General features: G+C 40.3%; 1 protein-coding gene across 4 annotated transcripts in view; it reads left to right on the top strand.

Moving 5' to 3' along the window:
• Window positions 1–12,330, top strand: part of MIB1 (MIB E3 ubiquitin protein ligase 1) — a 102,872-nt gene that overhangs the window by 22,139 nt on the left and 68,403 nt on the right. For all 4 annotated transcript variants that reach the window (XM_073331409.1, XM_073331411.1, XM_073331410.1 and 1 more), the window contains 5 exons: window positions 2,013–2,196; window positions 5,905–6,049; window positions 8,398–8,531; window positions 9,654–9,761; window positions 9,904–10,101. In XM_073331409.1, the coding sequence (XP_073187510.1) occupies window positions 2,013–2,196; window positions 5,905–6,049; window positions 8,398–8,531; window positions 9,654–9,761; window positions 9,904–10,101 (769 nt within the window). The remainder of the gene's footprint in view (window positions 1–2,012; window positions 2,197–5,904; window positions 6,050–8,397; window positions 8,532–9,653; window positions 9,762–9,903; window positions 10,102–12,330) is intronic.

Genomic DNA, 12,330 nt, shown 5'->3' with positions numbered 1-12,330 from the left:
GAGGTCTTTTTTTCTAAAATGTCCCTTTGAGTTTTATTTTAATGTATGTTGTCTGTCAGATAATTGTATTTATTAAAGTTATTAATTCTCTAAGTAATTAAAATGGTTACTTCCAAAAATTTCACAATATGAATATTTCACAGCTCCATGCACTAACCATGAAAACATGATTGCATATAGCTCTCAGTAGTGTTTATTTCTTTTGGCTGTGTCCTTAGGGAGCATTTTTTGAGAACTAGTGTACTACCATACAGTAGAGGCTAATGTGATAGTTATGTCCAGCATGAAGGCAGACAATCCCTTGTTTCATATATAATATGTATTGCCAAATGTGACCACTGGAGAACAAATTAAGACTCCCAGTAATTTCAACAGATCTATACTATAAAAGTATACTTAGTTTTATGTTTGGAACAAAACAGTAAAGATAAATAGCCTTGCAGAATAAATATACTCCGAGATGCTTAAATTTATTGTTATGAGATTTCACAGCAGAGCCCATCTACTCAGTGTTGTATCCTTGTTTCTCTTCCAAATTGTTAATCCAAGCTGCAAATTTTATCGCCTCTTGGGTTTGAACAGGTTCTTGCTTTCTGAAGATGCTGCTTTTACAAAGGAGAGTGAGGCGTAAGTGGTTCTGATCATGAATGACTAAGCTCTAGAGGATATTGCTTTTCTGCTATGTGAGCATGCATTGCCTTCCTAGTTTGTTAATGTAGTAAAAAGCATAAGGAAAAACATGCGTAGCTGAAAGTGATCACTTACTTTTCTCAACCTGAATATGTTTGTGCAGTTACATTAAGTTACAATAGCTAGTTATTTGGGTTTTGTTTTCAATAAGTTTTCTTAACTTTTAGGCAGCCGCCTTTCAGCAAACCATTTAGTTGAAGGGAGAAATGGTGTAAATCCTCTAGTCTCATGATTTTTTAGACAATATACTTTGTGTGATGATATTAAAAGCCAACCTGTAACTTGTTCATTGAAATATAGAGGTTTCTTACACAAACGTATATATTTATAATCTTTATATTTCTCCAAAATAAGAAACCTCCCATATTTCTAAAACAAAAGTGAATGGAAAGAGAATTGTATAGTGCTCAAAAGTGTTAGGCACTTGATGAGAACAAATGCATTTCCTACCATAGTAACCTTTTAAGCAACAGTTTGATTACAAAATCTGCTTTTGGTTTTCTGGGGTTGTGGTACTAGACACACATGGACCAGCTGCAGAAAAATAGCTCTGGACGCACATGTTTGTCTGTCATGTGCTGCTTTTTTAAGTGAATGTAAACTAGCATAACACGAACTAAGTGCACACAAACCAATACATTGCATGGTACAAATCAAAATAGTTTAACCAAATGTCGGGCTGCAGGCCGTACATCTGGTTGAAATAGCATATTCCTATCTGTCCAACCCCGTCTCTGAGGAAAGAAGAAAACCCTGTATTTAGATTCCAAGCCCTCTCCTTTCCCTATCAATTCTTGTCAGAGCAATCCATCCTTATCAGGTTTCAGAGGAACAGCCGTGTTAGTCTGTATTCGCAAAAAGAAAAGGAGGACTTGTGGCACCTTAGAGACTAACCAATTTATTTGAGCATGAGCTTTCGTGAGCTACAGCTCACTATTTGAGAGGAATGCCAGACTCTCAGGCCACTAATCCCTGCCCTAGGTAATAAGTCCACACACCCCCCTCCCCAAACAAACAAACCAAAACACAGTCACAACACAGCTGCCATTTTATGGCTGGCAGCTTTTTCCCTTAGGCTGCAAGAACCAACCATGGGAATGTTCTGACTGCTTCAGGTGCACCTCTCAGAAGATTATCCTTGCAACCACCAGCTGGTAAACTAAGTGGAAGGGATTAAAAGCAGCTAAGCCATAGTGTCCAATCACAAAAATTTCTGGGCACAAAAGCACAATTTAAGGCAACAAGTAACCTTTTAAAATATAGCCCCCACTTTTTATATTAAAAAAGAAAAGATCATTAATTTGAAATATATTATTTTCTAGGTGGACATTTAATCCAGCTGTTCTCACCAAAGCCAATGTTGTCCGAAGTGGAGATACTGCTCAAGGTGCAGAAGGAGGTACCTCACAGTTTCAAGTGGGTGACCTCGTTCAAGTTTGTTATGATTTAGAACGAATCAAGCTTCTTCAGAGAGGTCATGGAGAATGGGCTGAAGCAATGCTCCCTGTAAGTATGTGTGTACATACAATGGTATGTTGGCAGGGCTGGCCTTACCATGAGGTGAACTGAGGTGGCCGCCTCAGATGCCAGACTGGGTTTGGGTGGGGTGCCGCTAGGGCCCAGAGTGTAGAAAATTTTGTCTGCTGCTGGTGCATATGTATTCTCTCTGCTGTAGATGCAGAGAGAAGGTGGAGTGCAGTGCTGGAGGAAGGAGGGCACAAGAGACATAACAGGCAGGCAGGAGAAAAGGTGAGAGGGAATAACAGAAAGCAGCAGGAGCTGCAGGGAAAGATAAGAGGCTCCTCCTCCTCTGTATGTCTCTAGTACCCCCAGGAGCCTGGACTGATTAGCTTCTCAGGGAGCTTCCTGTTTCTTGCTCTTTCCCTAAACCCACTTGAGGAGAAAAGGCAGTCAACTGAAGTAGTAGGAGCCAGTTAGGCCCTTAAGAGGCTGATATCTTCCCTTGCTCAGGCCCTGTTACCAGCCTGCGTATTTGTCCCCTTCAGTTGAATGTTGAGAGCCCCTATAGCTGGCACAGAACAGCAGTCATGAGTGAAAGAAGAAAACGCCCCTCTGGGGCAGCATTCAGAAAAAGAAAGAAAGTAAAGGAAACTTTTCTATCTAAGCAGGAAGGAGCTCTCCTGAGATACATAAACACAAATGTTCACGGTGAGTCTTCTGGCGCCAGTGAGGATGTGAGGAGATGCCTGATCTTCCAGTTAGTCAGAGTGCAGGTCACCTGGCAGCTACTGCAACATCCATATCTCCATCTCAAATGGATGTAACCATACACATTCCTGAAGAAAAGTGTAGATCAGAGAAGAGTGTGGTGGAGGCGCAAGAAACAGCTGTTGCTGAGTTTAGTTCCTTAAGTCTGGATGATCCAGGACTGTGGACCCACTTGAGCAGTAGCCTGAGGGACTTTGTGTTCCCCAAAGACAATGAAAATAGAAGTTTCCATGCAACACATTACTGGTGTGAAATCCCCAATGGTGACAATGTGGAGAGGCCATGGCTTATGTACTCAAAAACCCAGAATGCTGCATATTGTTTTTGTTGCAAACTCTTCCAGTCTAATGTTCCAGCCACATTGGGTTCTACAGGAACAAAGGACTGGAAAAATCTGGCTAGAAATCTGGCATGCCGTGAGAAGGCAGCAAATCACCAGAGAGCATTCCATAGGTGGAAAGAGCTTGAAATGAGACTAAGGTTAAAGGCCACCATAGATGATCAGCATCAAGAGAAGATTGCATCAGAGTCTCTTTACTAGCAAAATGTTCTGAAAAGGCTCATTGCCATTGTGAGCATGCTTGCTACCCCAAACCTAGCACTGCGTGGGACTTCAGATCAGCTGTATGTGCCAAACATCCTTAAAATTGTGGAGCTGATGGCTGAGGTTTGATGCTGTACTCCAGGAGCATCTAAGAAGAGTCACCACCCAAGAAATGTAGACACACCACTACCTTGGAAAAACAATTCAAAATGACATCATACAGTTACTGGCAACAAAAGTCGAACTGAAGATTGTGGCAGATCTGAAGTCAGCAAGATATTACTCTGTTATTCTGGACTGCACGCCTGACATCAGCCATACGGAACAAATGATTTTAATGGTGCCTTTTGTAACAGCAACAAAACCTAGTGAAAATGTCCCTGCAATGGTGACTGTCAGAGAGCATTTTCTAGAATTTATTGACATTGTCATACCAGCTTGCATAGTATCATCAAATGTGCTTCTTAAAAAGTTGGAAGATACAGGAATTGCGATAGCTGACATGAGAGCTCAGGGCTACGGTAATGGTGCCAACATGAGAGGAAAGAACAGAGGAGTGCAGAAACGGATCTGAGAGTTAAACCTGCAAGTTTTTTTTTGTCCCAGGCAGTTCTCATTCATTGAAGTTGGTGGTCAGTGATGCAGCATCAGCCTCTAGCGAGGCTGCTGAATTTTTTAATGTAATTCAAATCATCTGTGTATTTTTCTCTGCCTCAACTCATTGATGACAAATTTTGAAGCAACATCTGGGAACATCCTCTCTGACACGGAAACCACTGAGTGCCACACAATGGGAAAGTTGAGTGGAGGCGATAAAACCTATCAAACACCAAATTGGGAAGATAGATGATGCCATAGTTGCCATTATGGAGGCTAATGCTATGACAGGAACTGTTGTGGGAGAACAGTGGCAGAGAGAAATGGAATCACCAGAAACATACATAACTTCAAATTTCTGTGTGGCTTAGTGTTGTGGCATGACGTACTATTTGAAATAAATGTTGTAAGCAAGAGACTCCAAGGTGTTGACCTTGATATATCTGGAGCAATGGAACAACTGGACAAAGCAAAGTCATACCTACAGTCTTACCGGTCAGATGAGGGATTTCAAAATGTTCTGAAGAGTGCACAGAAGTTGGTAGAGGAACTTCACACTGAAGCTATTTTCCCACCCATTCAAGAATACAAGAGTCACCGAAGAAGACGACATTTTGATTATGAGGCGTGGGATAATCCCATAAGAGACCCGAAACAACAATTCAAAGTTAAATTCTTTAACCAGGTGCTAGATTGTGCAGTACCACCAGTTCAGGAACGTTTCATGCAGCTCAAGGAACACAGCAGTATATTTGGGATGTTGTATGATATTCCCAAACTCCTCACTGTATCTGAAGAAGACCTACACCAGCAATGCAGGGCACTAGACAGTGTTGACACATGATGGATGACATGCGCGATATTGATGTGAGTGATTTAGGTGATGAACTGAAAGCCTTTTCAAGATAGATTTCAGCAGGATCAACTCTAAAGGCTGTTCTGGAATATATGTTCACAAATAAGATGACCACCCTCTTTCCAAATGCTTTTGTTGCTTTTCGTATAATTCTAACGCTTCCTGTAACCGTTGCCAGTGGAGAACACAGCTTCTTCAAGCTGAAGTTAATAAAAACATATCTACGCTCCACAATGACACAGAAGAGGCTGGTCGGCCTTGCAGCCATCTCAGCAGAGCATGAGCTGGCCCAGACTGTGGACCTTCAGGAAGCAGTTCAAATCTTTGCGACCAAGAAGGCACGGGAAGGACCACTTTGATTATTCAAACAGATAAAAATGCAGTGTTTACTATGCAGACAAGAAAAGTTACATTTGCTGTTCAGGCTTTTGAAAGTTAAGTGTTACTTAAAATTTTTGAACAAGGCATTTTAAGTTGTTAGTTCTCCTTTATTGGGGTAGGTAGCAAAGCAGTACCATGAGAGGGAGTAGAACAGGAAGAAGGCAGAATTGAGACCTTTCAGAGTTTTGGCCCAAGTGAGGGGGGCATGGGAGCGTCATTTGAGCTCCTCGCCTCAGGTACCAAAATGTGGGCTGGCCCTATATGTTGCTATGGTATTTTTAATTACACTTGGAAATGGTTAAACCTTCAAATTATTGGAGTTGGGGTGACATTTAGGCCTTGTCTAGACTAGGAAAAAAATGTACTTTTTTCAGTTGAATTAGGTAAATTGAGCTAGTATAATTCTGTGGAAAGCCCCACTTGGCAGCGTAGACTCAGTTTAACAATCTGTCTAGCCTATAACTCAGCCTGTTAGAATTAAGGTGAAGATGTTACTGATGTTAAAGTGGGGTTTCAGAAACCCTTTTACTTTATAAAACTGCCCATATGCTGTAATATGTTAACATCTAAATATCTTTACTTGGTCTCTTCCTTTTCCTTAATATAGACTTTAGGTAAAGTTGGCCGTGTCCAGCAGATTTATTCAGACAGTGACTTAAAGGTAGAGGTTTGTGGAACCTCTTGGACATACAATCCAGCAGCTGTCTCAAAGGTAGCATCAGCAGGATCGGCTATAAGCAATGCATCTGGTGGTAAGTTTGTGTACTATTTAGGAATGTGTGGTTTTGATAAATAAAATTGTGTAAACTTAAAAAAAATTGATGATAAATATTGGTATGGCGCCTATATGAAGCAAGAATAATAATCTCCAGGAAAGTAGTTCCTACTGAGGGCTGGGGAATACTCCTATTGCAAAAGAATTTCCATGCTGGATTGTACCTATTGTCCATCTAGTCCAGTATCTTGCTTTAGAGGAAAGTACAAGAAACCCTGTAGTAGGCAGATGTGGGATAATCCACTTCTCAAAAAAGTAATCTTCACCTCTATTAGCTAAAAATCTAAAGCACTGTTTATCAGAATACAAAGAAATAGTGCCTAAAGGCCCTGAGTCAGGATTGGAGTCCTATTGTGCTAAGCACTGCAAAAATATATAATAGTGTCTGCTCCGAAAGCTTACAATCAAGAGATGATAGGTGGGAGTGAGGTAAAGATGTAAAATGGATTCCGTGACTTTCAGAGACCTCCATGATATTTTCTGCTTCATCTTCAGCCTGGTGCCCTGGGGCAGTGGGTGTTCTGGAGCTGTTAGTCCCCCTTCCCTCACAGATAGGGGTGCCCCCCCCTTTTTTTAAAGTAAAAGTCACAGCCAGGTCACGGGCTTCTGTGAATTTTTGTTTATTGTCCATGACCTGTCCATTACTTTTACTAAAAATAACAGTGACAAAATTTTAACCTTCATTATGAGGCAGGAAGAATAGAAGTACCCAATCTATCTTCTCCATACTGTTCTTTATTTCGAGATGGACTTCTGAGAAACTTCTTTATTATTAAACCTGTGCTTTCTGCTTTGGGCATGCCTTGAGTCTCCTCTCCTAGCCATATTTGGCTTTGATGCCTCAAAAACATTCTGGGTAGTTCTTTCTCCCATTGCCTCCTATAGATGAATGCTAAGTTCCGTTCCCCTAATACATAAAAATTTCCTGCGAGAGTTACAGTAGGGCTGCAAAAAGAACAGGAGTACTTGTGGCACCTTAGAGACTAACAGATTTATTAGAGCATAAGCTTTCGGGGGTTACAGCCCACTTCATTGGATGCATAGAATGGAACATATAGTAAGCGCGCGCACACACGCACACACACACACGCACGCACACGAAGTTGCCATACAAACTGTAAGAGGCTAATTAATTAAGATGAGCTATTATCAGGACAAAAAAACTTCTGTAGTGATAATCAAGATGGCCCATTTAGACAGTTGACAAGAAGGTGTGAGGATAGCTAACATGGGAAATAGATTCAATATGTGTAATGACCCAGCCACTCCCACTCTCTATTCAGACCCAAGTTACTGGTATCTAGTTTGCATATTAATTCAAGCTCAGCAGTTTCTCGTTGGAGTCTGTTTTTGAAGCTTTTCTGTTGTAAAATGGCCACCCTTAAGTCTTTTACTGAGTGGCCAGAGAGGTTGAAGTCTTCTCCTACTGGTTTTTGAATGTTATGATTCCTGATGTCAGATTTGTCTATTTATTCTTTTGCATAGAGACTGTCCGGTTTGGCCAGTGTACATGGCAGAGGGGCATTGCTGGCACGTGATGGCATATATCACAGTGGTAGATGTGCAGGTGAACGAGCCCCTGACGGCATGGCTAATGTGATTAGGTCCTATAATAGTGTCACTTGAATAAATATGCGGACAGAGTTGGCAATGGGCTTTGTTGCAAGGATAGGTTCCTGGGTTAGTGTTTTTGTTGCGTGGTGTGTGGTTGCTGGTGAGTATTTGCTTCAGGTTGGGGGGCTGTCTGTAAGCGAGGACTGGTCTGTCTCCCAAGATCTGTGAGAGTGAGGGATCATTTTTCAGGATAGGTCGTAGATCTTTGATGGTGTGCTGGAGAGGTTTTAGTTGGGGGCTGAAGGTGACAGCTAGTAGTGTTGTGTTATTTTCTTTGTTGGGCCTGTCCTGTAGGGCTGCAGTAGCTGTAAGATGAACTGTACAGCTGGCATGTCACTTTGTGCGTAAAGCCCTGGGGGAAAGTCTGTATTTTTAGTTAACTTCCTCTAAAAAAGCAGAAATCCAATACACCGGCCTGTAAATCATTAACATTTTTTCTCTAAGTCCTAGTCCCATCTATTTGTGTTGTCAAAGCCAATCAGACAGGAATCCTAACTGTAGAGTGAAACTGATCATCTTTGAGTAAATTTGAAGTTTCTGAACTGATGAGAAACTGATGTCAGTGAGTTAGAGCTTTGTAGTGCTGAAGTGCTATACTAAGTCATAAATTGAACAGCTACTTGTGTAAGTCTCTTCAGATAGGAAAAACAGCCAAATTTGTTGTTCTCTGTTTGGAGTTGTGATCTTACATGCTTTGTTTGATATCTGTAGAGAGATTGTCTCAACTTTTGAAGAAACTGTTCGAAACACAAGAATCTGGGGACCTCAATGAAGAACTTGTTAAAGCTGCTGCTAATGGAGATGTAGCTAAAGTGGAAGATTTGCTAAAGAGACCGGATGTGGATGTGAGTGTCTTTTGTGTGTGATTTCTAACGCACAGGAAACGCAAGAAATCCCAAATCCTCTGCTAGGGATTCCCCTTGCATGGATGAATCCCCCGTGTACAGAGAGCTGGCATACCTGGTTCCTGTCCCTCTGCTCCATAGCCTCTGGAGGTAGGGAAGGGGCTAGAAACCACTGTGTTGCAGCCATCCACAGTGAACATATTTTTTTGTGCCATATGCCACCTGGCATGAATTAGAGCAGCCTTCAAGCTACTCTAAGTAGGGTTGAAGTAGAGAATTGAGTAGTCGTAAATGGTGGCTGTCCTTAACTTCTCTTATCTCCTGGGTGGCTTTGTGGGGTAGGGAGAACCATCCTCATCAGGCACTTCCCTAGACTGCTGAGCCAATCAAGCTGCTAGCTTGTTCTTCCTGATGTTCTTGCAGGACAGTGAAGAAGCTTCTTCCTCCTTCCTATAGTCAAAACACTTAAGAATCATAGGGCTCAGCTTGATTTAGAATGTGTTTCAGTTCCCAATCAAATACATATTTTCTTTTTAATGCATTTGCTTTTGAGGTCCAGAGGTTGGTCATCACTGGCCTTAAATGTTAATTTGAATTTTAAATTAGTTCAGATTTGTACAAGCAATAAAAAGGAGTCTACATGCATGGCTATAAGTCCCCTACCATAAATTAGGGGAAAAATAAATTCTGCAGAATACAACTGATTCCCTTCCAAGAAACCTGATTCTCTTTAAGAGTCCACTTTTGCAGCAGCCTGACTAAAATCTTCAAGCTAGCAATTTAATATTAAACTTTGGCATAAGTAAAAATCAGAATAATGTTATTTCTTCATTCTTGCTAATGAATAAGAAGTGTAGAGATGGAAAAGGCCTAATAGATTGTACTGTCCCCAGATATGGTCTTGACTTTTCGTTTTCCATTATTTGAAAGCTGCTCTGATGTTTGGTATGTTAGCCCTGATGGAGATGATTTAGGCAGAGTGCAGGTGAAATGAAAGTTTCACAATAAACAGTTTTTATAACACGGATATTTGCTGATATTACTGGTAGTAAATATCTGATGTTCATGTGTATGTATTGATGTACACTGTAAGTTAACTTCTCATTCTTAATATACTTTCAGGTGAATGGGCAGTGTGCTGGACACACAGCTATGCAAGCAGCCAGTCAGAATGGACATGTTGACATTTTGAAATTACTTCTGAAACAGAATGTGGATGTGGAAGCGGAGGTAATTTAATTTAAAATATGGACTGGTTTTTCTCTAATGGTGGAAATGCAATAAAGATCCCTTAATTGGTCATTTTAAAGTAAGCCTTTTATAATTTTGTAGTACAAAAGGAATTTGTTTTAAATCAATGTTTACACTTTAGGACAAAGATGGAGACAGGGCTGTTCACCATGCAGCTTTTGGAGATGAAGGTGCTGTGATAGAGGTTTTGCACAGAGGCAGTGCAGATTTGAATGCTCGCAACAAACGCAGACAGACTCCACTTCATATTGCTGTTAACAAAGGTCATTTACAAGTTGTAAAGACCTTGCTGGACTTTGGCTGTCATCCTAGTCTCCAGGTAAAACAAATTTTGACTTTCATTTTTTGTCTTCAGACTGTAAGATTTATGCAAGTATGGTATATGCAAGCTGCATGTAGATGTATAAATCTTCCTTTTAAGGCTGATGCATTGAATTGTTTTCTGTATTTCATATTGAGATTTAAAATGCACCTCTCTTGCTCTAGGCATGTGTATAATATTTTAAGCCTATATAGATTGGGTCAATGTACAAATACGTTTGTTTAACATGCAGATTAACTCTCTTCATCCAGTCAGCACCCCTTATCTTTCCCCACATATGTAATCTGGTGAGAGAGGCTTTGCAGCATGACCTGAAGGCCATCAGATTTAGACTGTCAGAAAAAGGTAGAAAACAACATCCAGAGTTGAATCCATCAGACAGTATGTCTGCCACCAGACTTCCATTCAAACATGATGTGTGTTATTGAGAGCCTCTGCTGCTATGATATTACACAAGGAGGAAAAACTGCCTCTGTAAACTAATTGGAAACTAGTGGAAACGGTGCTGCAAAAGGGAGAAATACTGCCTCAAAAATGAACAAATAAAACCACACTTCTAAATAAGCAGGCAGCTACATTCTGTCTGAGCTGAAGCTTCAGCATAGCTGCATGCACAGTGCATTGCACATGTAAAGCTAAAGATGAAAAAAGATGGATAAATGTGCTGAGGTCAACATCTGAAAGAAAAGGTTGTAAAGCCTTAGGCAAATATGAACGATACAACACACACTTACTGTTGCCATCTGGATATCCTTGTGCTTCAAACTCCACCCGTTTTTCCTATTTGTGCACCTGGGAAAGAAGAGGTGAGAACTTTCTTAAAGCAGATAATGTAGCAATTGCTATTTTCTCAGTTTATTTCCTCCTGGCTGCCTACTTCCATCTTACAAGGGCTGAGGTATTATTTACAAGTATTACTTCCATCTTACTGAAGTAGAATCTCAGGTAGCTAACTTTAATCCAGACCCCAGTTTCTATAAGTGTTGGATATAACAACCAGCCTGTTCTATTTGGTTCAGTCATAGGGACAATTCAGTGAAATTCAAATGGCCTGTGATATAAAGGAGGCTGGACTATATCTACTGATCCCTTCTGGCCACAAACTCAATGAATCTATGAAATTATACCAGCCAGAGCCAATGAAAATCAGAAAATCCCTGTGACAGTAATACATTGTCAGATTCTGCACATCTGAAGAGACATCTAATGCAGATTCAGTTAAGCAATTGATTTCACTGAGATGGATGAGAATGCAGGAGGCATTTGGGGTTAGGACTTGGCTGTAGCTAACTGGCATGTTCTTTAACTCTCAAGCCAACCCACTGCACAAAGGAAAACAATTTAGTCTACCTACAATAAGCTCAAGAAATCTGATTAGTTGGAATGAGTAAACTATATCATTTCATTTTGGTGGGCCAGTGCAGGTTGTCTGCCAAATTTGGCAGATATTTCAATTTTGGTGTCTGCCATTCCCACAGTAAAAGTTCTAAGGGATCCTTTTTACACTATGCTGACGTGTGCTGCTAATTGATAAGCACTAGTGATGAAATCCTGGCCCATCTGAAGTCAATTGCAAAACTCCTGATGACTTCAGTAGGGGCAAGATTTCACCCAGAAGCATGAATCCTGAGAATGTGTCTGTGCAGCAGCACAGTGAACTCAACTAAACACATTTTCCTACTTCAGACATTATAGAACACTTATTTTTAATTTGAATTGTTGGGTTTTTGAACAAATTATGCACAAGTTGTTTCGCTTTTGGAGTAATGGTATATTTTTTCTTTAATTTGGACTTTTCAAAACTAAAACCCTGGCAAGCTAAAAAGTGAATATAAATTCTTTGGTCAGGTGTGTGCTGAAAAATTTCTGGCACCTTTGAACCATGTATTGTCTGGTTGGTACTAGCCATAAATTATTTACAAAATTTAATGTTGCCCTATGAAATCTGTCCTTTTGCTTCATTAAGAAGACAACCTTGTACAAGTTTAACTATCCTGAGGGGTGCACGTTTTTCATTGATCTGCTTTGTTCATATTATTTTTATTAGAGGAGGTTTTAGCTTGAATTTTTGTATGGCAATTATGTCTCAAACGTGACTAAACTTATGTATATATTTGAAATTTATGCTAGTAGACATTTGAATTTTTATAAATCTTGAACTTAAAGAATTGCTTTAATGTCTAACTTTTTTGTGATGCATGACACTTTTTATAGCAAATGCATGCA

This window comes from Lepidochelys kempii, chromosome 2, assembly GCF_965140265.1.
Source record: "Lepidochelys kempii isolate rLepKem1 chromosome 2, rLepKem1.hap2, whole genome shotgun sequence".
In the NCBI taxonomy this organism is placed as follows: Eukaryota; Metazoa; Chordata; order Testudines; family Cheloniidae; genus Lepidochelys; species Lepidochelys kempii.
This window is presented reverse-complemented; position numbering and strand designations above follow the sequence as displayed.